The 20,806-nt window shown below is 37.2% G+C and overlaps 1 protein-coding gene across 2 annotated transcripts; it reads left to right on the plus strand.

Annotated features, from left to right (window-relative positions):
• Positions 1-4,873: 4,873 nt before the first annotated feature.
• bcan (brevican) lies at positions 4,874-19,540 on the plus strand. Of its 2 annotated transcripts, none has more exons than XM_060870259.1 (14): positions 4,874-5,000; positions 9,139-9,221; positions 11,075-11,455; positions 11,791-11,965; positions 12,106-12,233; positions 12,310-12,603; positions 12,726-13,592; positions 13,693-14,625; positions 15,110-15,217; positions 15,460-15,618; positions 16,137-16,219; positions 17,012-17,156; positions 17,306-17,488; positions 17,604-19,540. In XM_060870259.1, exons 2-14 carry the CDS (start codon positions 9,146-9,148, stop codon positions 17,696-17,698), a joined length of 3,627 nt encoding a protein of 1,208 aa, XP_060726242.1. In that variant the 5' UTR covers positions 4,874-5,000; positions 9,139-9,145; the 3' UTR covers positions 17,699-19,540. The 2 variants fall into 2 exon arrangements, with proteins under 2 accessions (XP_060726242.1, XP_060726241.1); XM_060870258.1 differs by lacking the exon at positions 4,874-5,000 and adding an exon at positions 8,920-9,008.
• The last annotated feature ends 1,266 nt before the right edge of the window (positions 19,541-20,806 follow it).

The raw sequence follows: 20,806 nt of genomic DNA on the forward strand, positions 1-20,806 counted from the left end.
GTCACCAATCCTTCAATGGATCATTCATGCAGCTTTCTTGTCCTCAAATCCTACTCATACATCACTTAATATTTCATTCCATATCATGTATCACTGTCATTTCTGCTTTGATATTTGGATAACAGTTAGCTTGTGTAGAATGTGGTTGCTAAACTGTTCCTCACAGTTGGCAAATAGAATTCTGAGTCAGCTATTGACCATCTATTTAAGAGGGTGGTCTCAAAGAAAAGGCTGTTCAGCATTTTTGTTTAACACACATTACACTAAATTGTAAGTTTTATTTGCCAAGCTATTAAGAGGGAACAACTGGATCATATATTTAATATCACTAAGTTTGTCTAATGAATGTCTGAAGATTGTCTCATATTTCCTTTAGAGAAATCAAATGATTTTGCCTGGAAAACATCTGGGGGAAGGTGATGGCAGACAGAACTGTGCATGTGGTGTGCTAAAGCAAAGCACTTGATGGAAGTTCATACTTTCCTAGTAGTGGTTTGGAAACAGTGGGTGCTGATGGAAAGGTTACCACTTAACTACCTATTTTTAACTGTGCACTAACCCGAATGGTGTGCAGATGTGTGACTTTGGTATCTGTCTGAAATTAACAAAATTTTACCTAATTAGTAATTTTGCAGAGATTGTTAGTATATGAATGCTAGACTTTGTTGCCTCCTAAATAATATAGTTTTTAAGCATTCATATGTGTCGGGGCACGGTGGCTTAGTGGTTAGCATGTTTGCCTCACACCTCCAGGGTTGGGGGTTCGATTCCCGCCTCTGCCTTGTGTGTGTGGAGTGTGCATGTTCTCCTTGTGCCTCGGGGGGTTTCCTCCAGATACTCCGGTTTCCTCCTTCGGTCCAAAGACATGCATGGTAGGTTGATTGGCATCTCTGGAAAAATTGTCCATAGTGTGTGAATGAGAGTGTGTGTGTGTGTGTGCCCTGCGATGGGATGGCACTCCGTCCAGGGTGTATCCTGCCTTGATGCCCAATGACGCCTGAGATAGGCACAGGCTCCCCGTGACCCGAGGTAGTTCAGATAAGCGGTAGAAAATGAGTGAGAGTGAGAGCATTCATATGCACACCACTGGTAGGTTTGACATTTACTTCAGAATTGATTTAAGGATGTGTTTTGGTTTTAAAACTACACTTTTTTATGCCAAGTCTTTTAAGTTAATACTTTTCACCAACATGTGTACCATATATAACAGAATTTCCACTTGGTGACGAGTCTTTCATCAAATACAGTGCAGGATGTACATTACAGTGGATGTCTTAATGGTAAATACTGATTTAAGATCATAATTTACTGTATACCCCTGCATGATAGCATTGTGTACAATTTTAGACATGATTTAAAAAAAAACTTTAAAATCAATATTAAAATGGGGAGCTTGGTAATTTCATGGGGCTATTATAGTGTGGCAAATGGTGAACAATAAAAGATAATGAATGTCTATTATGAGTTACAGCAACTTAGCCACATTGTGGTCCAGAGCAGGGTAGCAGTTACAAAATACAAAGTCTAAAAAATTTGCCTGACCTCAGCTGAAACAATCAGTACTGTGTTCCGAGTGGCTTGTGCAAGCAGCATCAGTGCAATAACTGTTCATCTGAAGTTAAACAAGGTTGGTTTCCATGGCTAAGCAGCTGCCCAGAAGCCTAAAATCAACATGTACAATTCCAAATGTGAGCCAGAGTGGTGTAAATTATTGCCACTGATTTATTGGATAGAATTTCTTTGCTGTGATGAATGGTCTAGTGCTTCACTCTGCAACAGTCTTCCGTACAAGTCTGGGTTTAATCGGTGCCTGGCAAACACACTACCTCAATGTATAATGCCAACTCTAAAGTATGCTGGAGATTGTTTTTCCAAATATTAAAGTCAATCTCTCACTATAATGTATATTAAAATACAATAGGAACCTTTCAGTGAAAGTGAAATACATAGTTTATCTACACAAGAAGTGATGTGTTTAAATTGTAGTAACAATCACTCAAATTACAGGCCCAGTATCATTTGTGGTCAGTTGTCAATTTAGATGTAAGGAGTCCCTCTTTTTCCATCTGCAGCAGTGAAACACTTTAGCAACAACAATTATAATCAATAATTAAGCAGTTGCATTTTCCATGGTCAGGGTGATGATGGATCTGGAGCCTGTCCTAGGATCACTGTGTCAGGAATACACTCTGGATTTGATGCCAGTCCATCATAGCACACCATGCACACATATACACACCTAGGAGCAATCTACTCTAGACAATCCTGCATACATGCATGTTGTTTGGAAGTGAAAGGAGACTGAAGAGCCCAGAGAAATCTCAGGTGTAAAACAACTAACTTTGTAAAGAAAATATCCCAAGATCTTAACCATGGACTTAACCAGCTACTCTTGAACAGCAATTGCTTTCACCTCTTATGTATTCAGAAGCACTCTGCTTATACAGCTGGACGACTTCTTTATGAAAAATTACTCAGCTTTTTCCAGCCTCAAAGTGTAGAGGTTGTGATCCCCTTAGAGTATGCACCTGGCTGCTTAGCCTGATTAAGGGCACTGCTGGCAAGGAAGCTTCCCTGTCCTGTTAGCCTTCCTGTCTAACACTGCTTAACCTATATGTTAAATTCCACTAGTGTCTGATATTCAGGCTGCAAGATTAAGGATACAAAGCTGTATTCACCCTCCTCCTTCTCTTTGGGATGACCCAGCTGCAGCCAGGCAGATTCGCCCTGCTGTCTCATTCATTCTATTTGCCACTAGATACCTCAGTTCCTCTATTGCCACTGACATGAATCACGAATGGATTTCTTTTTTCCACATTTGCAGACATGAATCTCAAACGAGTCAGCAGCTGGGCATCAGGATGAATGTGAATTACATACAGATCATTGGATTATAGGCTTACCTAATGCCTAAGATGTCTGTTGATTTGTAACATTTTTTAATGCTTGGCAGGGTAGGTGGACAGGAAGATGTAGATGTGTGCATGCTTCTCTCATGTAGATGTAATAGTCAGGGTTTGTGTGCTTCTCTAACAATGACTGATTTTCTCATGTATTTACCTTATGTTAAGACATTGGCAGGATTTGAGACTACTTTATATAACGTTGTACTGGCAAGTAATTTTAAATAGCCCATGACAAATAAACGAAATGGCAAGGGGCTCTATTTTTCTGTTTGTTTGTTTGCTTGTTTTTTGTCATGGTCATGTTTTTGTAGCTCAACAGGAAACTTAAGTGTCAAACTTGCAGTTGTTCAAAAGGACTGCAATTAGCATGGTGGCACAAATGTTGGCGTTTCCACTTCACAGCTCCTGGGTCCCCAGGATTGCTGCAGGCACAAAAGCAGTAAAACATCCCAGAATGCACAACACAGCAAACAAAATAAGACCACATCAGGGTGTACTCCTGTCTGACATGTCAAGAATCTGAGGCTATAGTGGGCACAGGCTCAAGAAACACTGGGCAGTTGGTCACCTGTGGATTTTCCAGTCTTTAACCGACCAGTTTTGGTAAGTATTTTGAATGTATTTGGTGATTGTTGTCATTTATGTGTATGTGTATTCATATGGCAATTAACCTCAGACAATATCCTTGTCAATCTGTGCATATGACAAATAAAATACTTTGAAATGGCAGAGATTTAAGTAGGAATATTTGTTTTGTTGTAATGTTGGGGCTTGGTTTTGTTTCTTTCTTTTTTCCAAAACGGTTTAATTGATTTTAGGTGATCTACAGGGGCCATTAATGTAATGAATGCTTGCTCAGAAGGATTTACACTCTTTATGCTTTTGTGGGATTGCCCCTAATATTCTATGCTATTTGCCCCTTAACAAGACTTGACACCCTTCATGACCCAGAGTAATGACCAGGTAATGTCGTGGAAGTTCTGAGGTATGAGAGATTTAAAGTATAAAGTATCACAATGGTAGACACAGGCAAGAGTAAAAAAAGGTTTCACAATTTATTGTGCTCAGCAGCGCAGCAGGACCCAACACTCTGCATATAGCATGAGAGATGAAGGGCCACCATCATTGATTACATCAAGGTTTTATAGACAGAACTCAAGTAAAGAAGATATGTAAAAGCAAAACATCATCAATCATTTGCTCAAAATCACCGCTTGCTCATCTCCTGATCAAGCTAATCTGGACCAGGCCAAGGTCTGCTAGAAGGCCTACTAGAAGATTTACTGGAAGTTGTTTATGCCTAATTCCCGACAACTCGTCTCCAGACCCTACTGCCCTTGTCATAATCTTAAGAAAACAACCGATGACAATGTCAGTCTCTGGTTACTACAGATACAAGGTAAAAGCGTAGAAGGACAAGGCCTTATAAACATCTTTAGATTAGAAATTTCCACCACAGTAATGACACGGGAGCTTCCAGACAGGTGTTTTACCAACATGTTCTTCTAAATAGTTCATGTCTTGCGTGTAGTTATTTCCATTCACGCAAGTGTGATAATGTGTCACGTAAGAAAGGCACTCACAAAAAAGCGGATGCAGGAATCCCAGTGTATGAAGTGTAAGGTCAGTATTTTTGCTTTACGTTAAATCGTTTTGTAATGAGCAGTGTGATGTAAAGATGTCCTGTTATCTCTTGACTGAGGGTCAGTATCAACAGAAATTCCATCATTTCAAATCATGCCATCATTTACTTTGACTCGATGAGGTCACCTGCGAGAAAACAGCTCTCTTTGAATCGGCCGCCTTTGGACCGTTTTGTACCCGTCTGACCAACCCACTTCTGTCCGTCCTACTTTTCCCAGAGAGAGAGAGAGAGGGAGAGAGAGTGTGTGTGTGTGTGTGAGAGAGAGAGAGAGAGAGCTGTTCCACACCTCTTCCAGCGCGCTCTTTTCTCCTGCCTTTCTCTTCTCCAATCTCACTCTCCGGGTTGTGAACACAGGGCACAGCCTTCTTTCACCTTTCTCCTGCAGAAAAGAACTTTACTGGAGCAAGATTAAATCATCATATCACTAATTCAAATTGTATAGGGACGCGGTAGGTAACTGCATATTTTTCCTGATCCACTCCATAGTCTAAGTATATAGAGTGCAAGAAGTTATTATATTTAAGAGTGCTTTTTAAAATAATATATCTCAAAGTAAATTTGAAGACTATATATATAATATTCATAATATATATATATATATATATATATATATATATATATATATATATATATATATATATATATATATATATATATATATATACTTAGTTCTGCCTGCTTATTATTAACTGATTATTAATTGTTTTTTATGTTTGCTGTTAAATGGGTTGTTGTTTATGCTAGTGTGTGTAAGTTTTTAAAAAAGAATACCTGATATGTTATTTCAGAACCTGTCAGTATTTCCTTACAGTTAAATGCTCAGAATCAGTCTTTTTATAGAGTCACCTGTGCATGACATTTGAGAGTAAAGCAACCTCTTCAAAGCTGTCCAGGAAATCTGCAGCCAAATCAATCTGTTCCAATTATCCACTGTTAGTATGTTTCCTATGTATTCCTGTGATTGATATTATGATATTGTATATTTGGGTACAATAGATTTATTTTAGTACATTGGATCGTAAGTTAAACTCAACTGAGATATCTTATTATATGGTAAGTTACCTATGTAACTGTGATTGTATGATCAATATAATTATAACAGTTGTCTCAGATTAACATGTATTCTAAACTACTTGCATAAATCATTTTATATATGGTTGCTCTCAAACATTACCTTCATTGTAAAAACAAAAGATGCAAATATGATGACATGCAAGGCTGCCATAATGATTAATTACACAAGTCATCTCCATTTTCCATAGACAGGAGATCTGCAGTTTATATTGTTATTTTACCTATTATGTTCCACCTATTATTGTTTTTAATAAAATTACCATTTGAAATGAATATTTTAACTTTAAAATTAGATAAATTGAAACACACCCCAGGCCAACTCACCCAACATGCCTGAACTTATTAATGGTCTTGTAGCCAAAATCCTTTAGCCACATTGTGTATCTTCCTTCAAAAAAATTTTTGGAGGTTTTTTGAAGGTTTTTGTTTTAATCACAAAACAAATGTCATATTAAATTTATTTATTCACTTTAAGCAAAAAATATTTACCATGAATTTACTTATCATGAATTGTAGATAATAAATGTATTCCTTTTTTCTTTGCTGAAAAATTTGAGACACTTCTAATAATGAAAACCATATATAACATGGGTCTATATGATATGAGTCTATAACAGTAGACATGTCTACCTCAGCATCATATCCTAATTGCTCTTTCAGAGGATAGAAAAAGGATTATTTTACTGAAATAGTAAGTTCCATTCAGTAATTTCCTATGTTTATTAAGGTGAAGCTAGGATGGATTGAGATTGAGAGCAAAACTGTATGCAAAGCTTCATTCCACAATGTTAATGGCACATGGAGAACTTGATGCCCTGTGAGAACTGTCTGGTGGCTCTCTGCAGAAGATATAAGAATTATGTCTGATGTAATGGCACAGCAATACTTTTTCTCCCTCCTATTTATTTCTTTCCTCATCTTGCTCCTCCTCTTCTTTCGGATGTGACCCTTTAGGAGAGTCTGGTCTCTAGCATTGACTTGCAGTTTTCCAAAGTCATTCAGTATTCTGTCCAAATGCTCCTGAGCTTTTTTGGACTGTGCCGTCCCCACTAACCCTCTGAACAAGCAGTCTGGCTCTTTTTCCCTTGGATTATGGAAATGTGGTCATGGCTATAGGCCATGCACTGAGAGCATTGGGGAGGAATGACTTTCAAGGAGAATAATTGTGGATCAAAGCTGACCGCCCCAATGCGCTCATTAACAATTTAGAGCCAGACAATCTTGTAAATGTTAGACAGACTGAGAAAGAAAGACATAGGAAGCTGCACATTTTCTGGGGAGAGAAATTGAGATAAATGGGGATAGAGCTGGCAGCTTGATTGTAAGTTTAGTTGAGTCTGTCCCAGCATTTGGTTTTCCTTCATTTTCTCTGAGGCTTTCTGGTAACTGCCAGTGAAAATTACACCTTCCTCTTTAATTTTCCCCCAAGCCCAAGCTGGGCTTTAAGTCCAAGATTCACTCTGGTGAGGACAACTATAACACACCCAATAATTTTCTGCTTAGAACAGCACACTCTCTCTCTCTCTTTTTTTTTTTTTTTTTTTTTTTACTTTGTTAATGCCAGTTTCCAGTGTTCTCAGACATTGAATTCCTCCCTTTTGTCTACCCCTACTCTTATGACCTGGTTTGTCCACATCATTTGTAAAGAGCAATATTATGTCAAGATGTCTTGCCTGAGGTTTTTCAGTGGGTTACTCTTAAGATTTGCTCCTGCTTCATACAGATCCATGTATCTGGTTTCTTAAACTGTGGCTTCTTAAGACCTCTCCTGTAATTCAAAGCAGAAATGTTAGTGTAACAATAAAGATTTTTGAAAATAATTTTACTATTATCAGAAGCAGAATCATATAGAAGTATTTTTGTCATTGATGTTGGACTTTTCTTAAAAACAGATCCAACATTTCAGGTATATTAGTTAAATAATAAAGGTTGGGATTCAGTTTTTTCTCACAGCAGCAGTAAGATGTGGGACATTTTATCACAACTTACCTGTATTCCTGATCCCTGTCTTTTTGATTAATTATTACTCAGGCTAAACACCTGAATTTAAATCCAGTGTCTTTGGGCAACATTAGCTTGCAGTATCTCAGTCTACTGGCTCATCTTTTCCCTTAAGTCTTTCATTTCACATATGGTCAGTTGTACAAGCCTGCAAGAGTGTAAGAGACAGAAAAAAGACAGAAGAGTAGAGATTAGACTTCTATAATTACACTACATGCTACTATAATTATTATACACTGTTGTAATTATGCTGTACAGTATATTCATTCTCAATTTAAGTACAGCCTAAACGGACTGACTTGTCTTCGTTTTTGTGTATGTTCTTCATGTATGTTGAAATGTAGGGAAATGTCATAACATGTAATTTTACATACTGCAAATGTCATATTCCGTGCTAAATTTATCAGAGTATTTCATCTGCTAATTTACATATTTGAAATGATTTATGTATATTCAAAATTGCATATGCACCAGCATTATGTCCACCCTGGTTTTCAGGCACTTCACTTTAGAGCATAACTATGCACTTCATTTGCTTTTTACAAATGCTAGTGTACTCAGTCTAGCAGGTGGTCCTTTTTTCTTTATTTTGTCCAGTCTTCCGTAGCAACTACCCATGTCTGATTTAAAATTTCTCAGTAACTAGGTTAGATGTGTATATTAAGGATGCAAGATTAACTGTAAGATTTAGTAGTAGAATTGGAGTGAAGAATAGAGGATTAAGACATCTGAGCTAAATAACAGGTTCCAGAGGGATAACTAGTTTCATCATCAGAATTCTGATCACACCCCAGAGCACTAAAAGCCCACTGAGTCCAAGCTGATGCCAACTGGAAAGCACACAGGGTTGCCAGTTTGTCCAGTAATCCCCAACTGCTGAAGCAACAGGCAAATGGGAAAGTGAATATTAATCAAGATCAGAGCTTTTAAAGTAAAACTAAAAACATTAAAGGACAACATATATCATACCTTTGCACTATAAAGTCCACTTCTGTAAAGGAAGACCAACCTTATGCAGAGATGGTTGTTATAAATATTGTTTGGAGTATGTGTAAGTTTCACCAAGTGTGTTTCACTGTTTCCCTGACATTCCTATGTAAAGTTTGGAATTTCATTTAATACAGTATAATGATTAAAATCTATAAATTAAATTGGTTTTGATTTGTATCAGATGCACTGAAGATAAAAATAATAGTATTTTCTACAATCTGGCAACAGTAAAGGGACAAAGAACACACACTTAGTTTAGCTCTCTTTCTCTCTCAATCTGGAAACATGCATGAGAAAGCATGCTTTCATTAATGAATATGCTACGAACTAGAACCAAATTGATAAATGACAGTAAATCAATGTGTTTGCATCCTTTATCTTAGTCAGAAAAAGTGAATCTTATTTTGAAGTTCCATTTTCTTTATGTGACCTAATTATTCTTTTTTTTTCGCTGCAAAATAAGCATTACTTTGCTTTGAATGTGGTTGACTTTATCTTTTCTTTTCCCTGTTCCCTTCTCAGATCAACGATGTTCCTGTCTCTACTGCTGTGTGCCATCTGTCCCTTTGTCCTGCTGTCCTCTGCTGTCCCTGCACCACGAACAGGTGTGTCAACTCCACATACTGGCTATGTTTTGATTAATGAGGTTCAACACATCATGCATGGGAGTGGAGATCACTATTTTACGGCTTTGCCTCCCCAGAGGCTATAATATGTCTTCACGCAATAGGAGCTAAAGTAGGAAGTTCAAGGTCAAAGCTGAATACTGCCATTATCAACTGTGTATAAATTATGCTCAAATAATGCCCTTATAGTGACTAGCTAGATCTCAAGCATTCATGTGTCAGTTAGTTGTCTGTTTTCTCAGTTTTTTCTCAGTTTTTTGTCAGGAGCCTGTGTTTAATTTAACATAGTTAAACATATGGTCATTTCATCTTTATTTTAACAACATTTGTAGATTCAATAATATAACTAAACAAATAAAAGAACAAAAAAGCCTTTTTTAAATGATCTGTAAAATGCAAATTAAAAAAATCTGATTTCTTGTGAGGAAAAAGTAAGGACACTCCACATTTATTTGTGCTAAAATTACCTACAGGTGTATCACATCAACTGCAAATTATTAGAACATTTTGAAAGAGGCTTGCCTTATTTAACCCCCGGATATTTAGTTTGGTTTGCTCTTTATTGTTGAAGTGAGATCTATCAGCATGATGAGATTCAAAGAGCTCTCTGATGCCTTTAGAAGAAAGATTGCTGATGCTTATGAGTCTGGTAAGGGACATAAAAAGATCTCAAAAAAATTGTAATCAGCCATCCCACTGTCCGAAAATGGAGTGTAGAACATTTAAAACAACTGCCAACATGTCCAGGTCAGGCCATCCAAGCAAATCCACCCCAAGAGCAGACCACAAGATCCTTAAAGACATAAAATATCATCACAGGCCCTAGAGCAAGCTCTTGCTTCATTTGATGTCAAGGAGCATGATCACAATCAGAAAGAAACTGCACAACTTTAATTATCAAGGGAGGTCTGCAAGGAGGAAAACTTTACTGTCTAAGAAAAACATGAGGGCAAGACTGATGTTTGTTAAAGGCCACAGAGACAAATGCCAAGACTTCTGGAATAATGTGCTTTGTACAGATGAGTCTAAAATGTAATAATTTGGAGAGCATAACAGAGGGAATGTTTGGCGTAAATCAAATACAGCATTTCAGCAAAAGAACCTCATACCAACTGTGAAATATGGAGGTGGAAGTGTTATGGTTTGGGTATGCTTTGCTGCAGCAGGACCTGGCCAGCTCATCATCGTAGTTTACCAGATGGTGTTTGAGGAACATGTGAGACCATCTGTCAAAAAATTTAAGCTGAAACAGAACTGGACCTTGAAACATGACAAAAAAAAAAAACACAACAATAAATCCACCAAGGTCTGGCTGAAAATTTGGAGAAAAAATTGAGAATTTTGGAATGGCCAAATCTAAATCCTATTGAGATCCTGTTGGGTGATTTGAAACAGACTGTGCATGCAAGAAACCCCTCAAATATCACACAGCTGAAAGAATTCTACATTGAGGAGTTGGGGAAACTTTCTTTCAGTCCATGTCAGAAACTGGTAGATGGCTACAAGAAACGTTGAGGTTATTTCAGCAAAAGGGGGAAACACTAGCTATTAGGACACAGGGGGTCCTAACTTTTTCCTCAGTTGAAATACACATTTTGTTGATTTGAAAAGTAATTTTTTGTTGTTTACATGCAGTTACATCACTTTCATCTACAGTTTTAAATTAAAACAAGACCAGAAATTGACATTTTAGCATTTCTTAATAAAGTAATGATTATTTAATGGGGTGCCCTAATTTTTTCACATGACGTATATAAAATTGGTATTTTGAGGAATTGGTGGTCATTTTCTGTGTTATCATATATCACAGTTACATTATATATTTTCCACAGATGAAACAAGGCTCTTGAACGTTACAATCCCTAAAAGCCCTCCTGTGTCTGCCATTCTGGGAGCATCCTTAACCCTGCAGTGTCTTGTATCACTGCCACCAGTGTCCATCTTGGGCCGCTTGGCTGGGCATACCAATCCACGGATAAAGTGGAGCAAGTTCTCCTCTGGACGAGAGACAGAGATTCTTGTAGCACGAGGGGTGAGGGTGAAAATCAGTGAGGCCTATAAAGGTAGGGCCTCTCTTCCAAACTACGCCTCTTCCCCAGATGATCTCACACTCCAGCTGGACAGCCTGAGACACAATGATACAGGAGTCTACCGCTGTGAGGTCCAGCAGGGATTGGAGGATGCTCATGATCTGGCTCAGATCAAAGTCAAAGGTAATCACCTCATGGTCACTTAGAATCATAACACATTTCAAATAAAATGTTTGTTAATTGTAATCTATGAATATTTTACCTGTCTACCTAATAAAAACTTTTTGCAAATATATTTTCATGAGTCAAATGTTGAATGAAAAGATTGCTAAATCTGTGCTTCATCAGCCCTAAAGCTAGTATTATAATAACAAGTGAGGAGCTTGTATGGTCTGACAAGTTAGCAATAGTACATTGTCAACAATAATTATAATATAGTATTATAATTATTATAACTATTAATATTCATAATAGTGGAGGATTTCTGTTTTTAACATTTGATATGTGAAAATCCTTAGGTGTTGTGTTTCACTACCGACATGCTTCCAGCCGTTACGCTTTCTCTTTTGATGAGGCCAAGAATGCATGTGAAGACATTGGAGCTCGGATTGCCACACCAGAGCAGCTTCTGGCAGCATACCACAGTGGCTATGAGCAATGTGATGCCGGTTGGTTAGCAGATGGGTCTGTCAGGTCAGAGGATTATCATATTAACTAATATATAATATATACATAACTAATTTTGATTACCATATAGCTATTTTTTTTAATATTTAAAAAGCATTTTTATACCAGTATACTTAAACAAAAATGCAATTTTAACAAAAACACAGATATCCTATCCATACACCACGTGAGGGCTGTTTTGGAGATATGGATGGCCTGCCAGGGGTCCGGAACTATGGCATGTTGGAGACTGATGAGCTTTATGATGTTTATTGCTATGTTGAGAACATCCATGGTAAATAATGGTATTTGGTTATTTTCACATTATTTTTTGCTTAATTTCTACTATTGAGGCTCTTGTTTTTATTTAGGAAAAGTGTTCTATGGATCTACCTCAGATCGATTCACACTGGCTGAGGCTAAAGCATATTGTGAGCATCAGGGTGCACAATTAGCCAGCACAAGCCAGCTGTATGCTGCATGGAATGATGGTCTTGATTACTGTAGCCCAGGTTGGCTAGCTGATGGCAGTGTACGCTATCCTATTGTAAACCCACGAGAGCGGTGTGGAGGGCCTGAACCTGGAGTTAAGACAGTCTATCTCTACAGCAATCAGACAGGCTTTCCTGAGCCTCTCTCTCACTACGATGCCTACTGCTTCAGAGGTGATAAGCATGCCTTTATTTTAAATCGTTATTTGATTAAAAATACACACATTGCAAATACTGCTCATTGTTTTGGTGCAATTAAATATTATGGGAATTTCATTGTTTTTTTTTTTTTTCAGAGCTTAGTTCTCAGACAGACAACCCATTGGATTACCTGGCCACAGAGCCAGAGGACATTGGCCAGGACATTGTGACTTTGGCTGACAAAGAGGAAGAGTTCAGTTCAGGTCATGTGACTCAGAAGACAGAAAACGAGGCACAAGGAGCTGTTGAGATTTTCTCATTCTCCAGCAAACACAAAGTTAAAACAGAGGATCATGACCCTACACCATCCCCATTTGATAAAGTTTATTCGACCACTACTAGCATAAATATTATCGCCTCTCCAGCAGTATATGGACAGAAACCTGAGCCGACTCAGAGCTCTTGGCAAGAACCCACTGACTTTGAAGGAGTTCCAAAGATACACCTGCAGCCCAGCTGGAATGAACTAAAGTTAGCAGAAGACCAAGATAAAGAGAATACAACAGCCGATTCAGAAGTAAAGACTGATCATCATACAGACTATCAGACCATCCCGGAGCCAGGAGAGCAAGTGGAATACCAAACATTTACAGAAAGTAAACAAAGCACAACATTTGACAGCTTGGAGCCCCTGTATGAGTTTACAGAGATAAGAGGAAATAAATTAATACTTGAGACTAAACATGATGATCAAAATGGAAGCCATGTGGTTGAACATTCAACTGTAGAAGCACAAGCAAGTAACATCACATTGGGACAAGAAACAGATGTCAGTGTGGACTTCAGAACTCCAATGTCTTCTTCTGAAATTAGTGAGGGATCAGGAAGCGAAATGACTACAGTACTTGCAGGGAAGTTTAACACTAACCTCACCCTGAGTCAAGAAGATTTGTATGAACATACTTCGGCTGAAACTAGCACAGAGAGTTCTTTGCTGGAAGATCTAAGTCCCCCTACACTGAGTAAGTTGAAAAATCCTTGTACCTTGTATTATCAATGCTGCAATAATACTGCTAAATGATTAAATTATTAACAGGTATTATGCTTAATACCACTTTACAGGTTTTCAGCAAAGTCTTGAGCAGTCAGTTGCAACAGAGACTACCAGTGCTATAAATCAAATGGAGCAAGAAACAGGGCTTACTTCAGCTGAATCCCCAGTTGTGTCTCTCTGTTCAGTTGATAAAGACAGTGAGTCAGAAGTGACTGCAACACCAGTATATTTATCTGAGAATCAAACAGAGCCCATTGATGGTTCCGGTGATGATGACAATGTACTATTGCTAACTCGTCAGACCACACAAGCTCCTCACTTGTCAGATACATCCATTTCCTTTCCTGTTACAGAGAGCAGTACACCATCTGGCATCAGCATCATGAATGAGGAGGTGAACACCATGCCAACAACTCAGCTGACTGAAACCAAGACAATGTCAGACAAAGACCAGATTGGCTATGAAGATAACTCATCAGGAACAGAAAACTCTTCTGGAGAAGGATCTTCAGTCACAGACCTCCCCTATGACAGTGCCAGTCCCATCATACCCTTCAACTCCACATACCTGCTTCTCCTAAACACAACAAAGGATAACAATACTGAAAATGTTTCCAGCACCACCCATTTTGCAGTGGAGGTTACACTGATCCCAGACATAACCCTAACACCAATCTGGGACACTGTGACTTCTCCAACTCCACCACAGGAGTTCCGGTCAGATGTGGAGATCAGTGGTGATAGTCCAGTAACCACAGACGATCCTGACTCCTCAGGCGAGTCAGACTCTACTGCAGTACCCATAACTGAGAACCCTGATGAGACCCATAGTCTGACCACCTTCACGGCAACCAATGACAAGGAACATGAAGATCAAGACCTGACTGCCACAACAGAATCTCCAAACAGAAAGGAAGAGGATGAACTAACAACCCTAACTTGTCATACACCCTTACTTCCCAGACCAACTGATATTGTGCTGGACAGAACAGGCATATCAGGTCTGAGAATTTGAATCAATGGATTTTATTCTTCTAGAATTCAATGCTATTTCTTCTAGTTATTTCAGGATAATTCACATTCAGAATATGTGCACACAACTGCACATTTTGCTTTTTCCTGTTGTACTCTTGTACTGTTTACAAAACACAAAATACAGACATACTGTTTTAACATTACACAGACATAGTGTATACAAACTAGTAACAAATGGACAAAGAACAAAGTAAATAAATAAAGCTTCAGTTTTTCTTATCCTTTTCAGATGTTATATAGGAAATAGCTTCATTACGTACATACAGTATATGCATATAAACAGTAAAAAATGTGTGCCCTTTTAGCTCAGATGTAGGACTGTTTGAATTATTTCATGTATATATAATGGTACCTAGTGAACAAACTAACACGTCTCTACTTTCAGCTCTTTTCAGCATGCTTAAAGTGGCATAACAATTCAGTTTAAAAGTTGGAACTGTGCATTTTTAGATGGTTGTCTGGAGAATCCATGTGCTAATGGAGGCACCTGTGTAGACATCAGTACTAATGTCAAGTGCCTGTGTCTGCCAACCTATGGGGGAGAATTCTGCCAAATTGGTAAGTGTATGACCAAAGTTTGATCAGTTTTAATATCCGTGTTCTATATCTAACCACAATAATGTTAAAGACAAATATTTCACTGTCATCAACCTATAGATGAATGGACTGCTTAAACTTACACTTCAAAAAGTACAAAAAGTTCTCAAAGTCAGACCACATCCTAAAAGGGAGATAATTATCCTCACTGTGAATGCTGATTCGGAAGTTTTATTTTATTTTATTTTTATTGTCTTTCTTAGATCTGGAGCAGTGCGAGCCAGGCTGGGAAAAGTTCCAGGGCAACTGTTATAAGCACTTCTCAAAACGTCAGAGCTGGGAGGTGGCAGAGCAGCACTGTCGGATGAGTGGGGGTCACCTGGTCTCTGTTATGTCACCTGAAGAGCAATCATTCATCAACCGTAGGTCCAAACTGACTTAGAGAAATGTTGAAAATAAAATATGTGAATAAGTGAAATATATTTAGTTGTTTCTATTTTTAGATATGTACTTTCTTTGCAGTTAGTTTAGCAATTTCATATTAAATGTAGGCACATATTTATGACATAATAGATCAGTTTGCTTTTACTATATTATACACTAAGCACTTGGAAATGAATGTGTTTAAGATAAAATTTCAACGCAGATGTGGAAGTGGAATTGTCACACAAGAAACTGTATACAAAAAACAAAAAATAGTCTAACCATGAAAAAAAAACATTTTATACAGATTGACTTGTCTGAACTTATTTAAACAAAATTATTCTATTTTCATTAAAACAAACCATCCGTCCATCCTGTCTGCAAGAAAACACTGGTGGTTGATGGTCCTTTAAAACCTCTGAAGCCAGGGTTTGAGACCGTATTGTCTTTAAGCCTAGAAAGCATGATGATAATGAGGCATTTGCTGTGTGACTCACATCCTGGCTTTCTTCCATAGATAGGTACAGGGAGTACCAGTGGACTGGTCTTAATGACAGGACCATTGAGGGTGACTTCCGTTGGTCTGATGGAAACCCGCTGGTAAGCATTGTATAGCCTAAACTGTTACGGAATTGTGATGCTAACCCACTGGTGCAGCATACAGACTTCTCTCTTAATTGCCATAAGTGAGAGCTGCTGGGAGAGGTGCTTGTAAACTGCTGTTTTTAAAGTGTTAGAGATTTTAAAGTTGGATTAAAATGTCTCATAACGTTGTCAGAAATGGATGGCTTGGCTTTTCTTTCTTTTTCCTGTTGTACTGTTTACAGTACACATGCAAAAATACAGACATACTGTTTTAACATTACACAAATATAGTGTACACTGCTATGAAAACAAACTAATAACAAATGGACAAAGAACAAAGTAAATAAATAAAGCTTCAGTTTTTCTTATCCTTTTCAAATGTTATATAGCAAATGTCTTCATTACATACAAATATATGCCTATAAACAGAAAAAAGGAAACCTTGCAATAACAGCTCAAAACAGTTTAAGGCTATGAATCATCCAAAAACATTCAACTAAGCCTTTGACTTTGACTCCAGAACCCAAGGAAGAATGTGTTAAAAATGTGTTTTATTGTTTTCAGCACCTAGCAGTATCCTAGAAAAAATATTTTCCTGAAAATTGGGGCTAAATAGCATCTTATGGGCTTTGGGCAAAAACCGCAAACAGAAAAAAATGGCACTAATTTTTCTCTCACAGATTAATTTAAATTAAATGAAAAATGAAATTATTTTTTAAATAAGTGGCCTTAATCTAATTTGACTCATCATTTTGGTGCTACCAGTGTAGTGAATATTAAGTGTTTTCTCTGTCTTCTCTGTCTCAGCTGTATGAGAACTGGTATCGTGGTCAGCCTGATAGTTATTTCCTATCAGGAGAGGACTGTGTGGTGATGGTATGGCATGATGATGGCCGCTGGAGTGATGTGCCTTGTAACTACCATTTGTCCTACACTTGCAAAAAGGGGCCCAGTGAGTATGTCACCCAGTGAAGCTTGCACATGAAGCTTGTGTTTTCAAATATATTTGGATTCAGGTTTAATTTAACTTAACTCAGTAAAACACTTATATGTAACTTAAGCTTTATGTATATATAACATAAAACATATTTTTTTTCCCAGCTGTATGTGGCCAGCCACCTCTTGTATTGAATGCTAAGCAGTTTGGTGTACGACAAACTCGATATGTGATTAACGCTCAGGTGCGTTACCACTGTGAAGAGGGTTTCATTCAGAGACACAACCCCATCATCAGGTGCCAACACAACGGACAGTGGGAGGAGCCACAGATTACCTGTACACCACGTAAGAAACTGTTCCATCAATGATAATCTAAATTTCTTTCATAACACTTTATACCTTAATCTGTAGTTATAACTTCAGACTATTTTTTGTTTTCTTTTGTTTTGTTTCTCAACAGAACCAGTGGATTTAAATAGAAAACAAGTTTCTTTGCACTCTGCAAAGAACCACGACGCCACTGATAAAGCAAAACCAAAACGGTTGAGCTTTTAAACCAACCAGCTTCTTAATTTTTTGCTTTCGATGCTCCAATACCTTTCCTTTAAGAGACCTGCATTGCTCATCATTTATACTGTCGGTGTTTCAGACAAAACTCGCATTGTCTACTCCAGTCATCAGATTTTATTATACAACATTTCTCCTCTCTGTAGAAAATAAAAAACACTGAATTACATATTTTGTAATTCTATGACACAAAAAAACATAACATTCACCCAAATTGTAAGTAAATACAGATCATGGTTTCCAAACAACAGAGGTAAATTTTATGGCACTAGCAAAAATTGCAAAATGCAAATATTATTTAACCTCAGCTGGTCTGAATTAAACTGTTGCCACTGTCTCATAAAGAATCAATTTCATCTCACTAAAAGTGCCCAATACTGCCACCTGGTGGAAGAACATAGACAGTGAAAGGGTAAACAGAGAAAACAACAAGTTGTTTCAGTTCAATCATATGAGAAACTGAAAAGATAACAAATCATTTTAAGTAACTTAGCCTTATATTCACAGCCACATTTGCTTTTTCATGACCTCTGACTGTAAAATCCTCACATCCACAGAACTTGACATGTAATCAAAACCATTCCTTTAGCATGAAATAGGGATTTAATACAATTCAATTATTCCATACTTTAAGGAAATGTGGAAGAAGAAGGTTAGCAGTGGCAGGTCTTGGGTTATTACATTTAAACTCAGAGGTGCAAATTAGGTTAATAATACTCTCTGGCAGCTGTCATACTGACGTTTGCATAAGCAGAGTAAATCCTGTGATCCCCAGCCATGCAGAATATGTTTAGAATCAACCCATTTGCTGTTTAGAAATCAATTTCCTGAATTTATCTACATCATTTTGTTAAAATCTGAGGACCAGGAATCATCTAATCTGGCCTACAGGTTCCCGGACAACATGCTAGTTTTACTGTAGTCTTGTACATCTCTTGATCGAGAGCCTTTATTTTTTTACACTACCAAAAACTGGCTTGATATTTCAGTAGCCATGCTTTAAGAGAACCCTTTGTTAGCTCTTTAAGAAAACAAGCAACCTTAGATACAGTGAGATAAAATAATTTTTTTAAATAAAATATCCCAAGTGTGGAATAATTTGTGGCTGGCTGTGAAACACAAGCTTTACAATTTTCAAGTAATTTGGTGCTCAGTTTTTTTCTTCAGGTCTCTTATTTGCTCTGGGGAATAATCAGTCCTTTATGAACGCTGTTCCTAATATCATAAAAATAACTGTTTTTACTAATCTAAAGAATTTATTTTTTTGTTTTGCTTTTTGGTGACATACTGGTTAAGTGTACACCTTTTTGGGTGAACATTTCTTTTTGCTTTTACTTAAATATTTCATTGTTCTTCAGAAATAGTTGATTTAAGTCTAATCAAATACAGATTCATAAGGCAAGGGAAATTTGTCTAAAAAGGTATAAAATCCACTATCCTCACTAAACATGTGAAAGTAATAGTTAGTTGGTTTTAGGATGACAAAATAAAGACTATTGGATGTATGTTACTGAATCTAATTGGATGTCAAGCATAGATCAGTGAGGGTGTTACTAATAAACTAATCAGTGTTACTAAGTCCATAATTTAGATTTGTGAAGCACTTTACCTATTTTTACACAGCTGTTTTTTGGTAATTTATTTTACAGTTTTTTTCCACTGGGAAATATAGTGTGGAATAAAGCCTCCTGAGAAATAAAAGGACTTCAATTCCTAACTTCAGAAAATTTGTCAAACAATTTTATTTATCTGCTCATTTTGTTGTGTGTGTTTAAAAAATGTCAGACCATCTGGTATATGGTGCCATATTGTTACAGTTTGTAGGATTCTGTATTTGATCTGGAGTTTTATTTTAAAAAAATAAAATAAAATAAAACAAATTTTACTAACAGTATCTGTACCAAGTAACTTTTGTTCTTAAGTAAGTCTTTTGTTCTTTTAATGTTTTGTAGTTCATTTCTTTTTCACACTTCACACATAATGCATGTGAGTACATTCATAAGGATCTATAGAATTTCATGTTAAAACATGTATAATATAAATACAAAGGTGTTTGATATTATACACAACATTTTATGAAAGGCCTAAAGATTTGGTTGTTATTTAGAAAAAATACCTGCTGGTGTGTCAATTATTTATACATTAATTGTAGGATCACCTTTAAATAGTATTCACTGATCTCAAAATTGAAGAAAATAGCAACACGTGAGACTCACATGAGAAACTCCTAGGAATGTTGAAGCTTTAGCTCCAAAAAATCCTGCATTCCCATGGAACAAATCTAGTCTTCTGAACTGCCAAAATATCAAGTCTAAACATTATCTCATATTGCTGAGAGGGAAAACGTTATAATTCCCAGACTATATGGGAAGTGTTACAGTGGCACCTGCAAATGTGTGTATTGTGTAGACTGGTGTAGACCTTGATTGATTCATTTATCACCATGTTGGTATTTATCTGTAACAATATACTCCATAGAGACTAATACTCTTTTTAGGGAATCCAAAACTGTGAACTCCTGGCTGTGGAAGTCCTCCACAGCATTTCTTAGGGATAATGATGGGAAAGCGCACACTACCATCTACAATCTGCTTCCAAATAATTTAGAGGCCCAGGGACATAGAACACTGAACCTGCCTGAAGGGAAACATAAAAACCCACTCAGTTGAAGTGCAGAGGTGGAGGCTGGCATGCATCTTTACATACGTACATGATTAAAATAATAGCAACACTGATTCAATCACTATGTAGTATACATGGTAAATAACATACTCAAAATGTAATGAAAACACATATTATATGTTTCAGACTTTGTGTTTCTTTGTGAGTAGACAATTTGCTTTCAAAATAACAAGTGAGTTCTCTTCTATTTCAAATTATTCTGATGACATTTTGTAATTGCCAATATCACACTGATATAGCAGGAGCTCAAATGTCACCTCAGAAACAATTTCACTCTAACAGACTTTTTCCTGTCTATTTAGAGAACAGTGCACTGTCTGTCTCCTCTTCTGTTCTTTGCAGAGCCCACCATACCTCCTGCATGTGTTCCTCAAGTTCATTTTCTGTGGCCATATTCGTAACATCACTAGCACT

Source organism: Tachysurus vachellii, chromosome 5 (genome assembly GCF_030014155.1).
Source record: "Tachysurus vachellii isolate PV-2020 chromosome 5, HZAU_Pvac_v1, whole genome shotgun sequence".
Taxonomy (NCBI): Eukaryota; Metazoa; Chordata; class Actinopteri; order Siluriformes; family Bagridae; genus Tachysurus; species Tachysurus vachellii.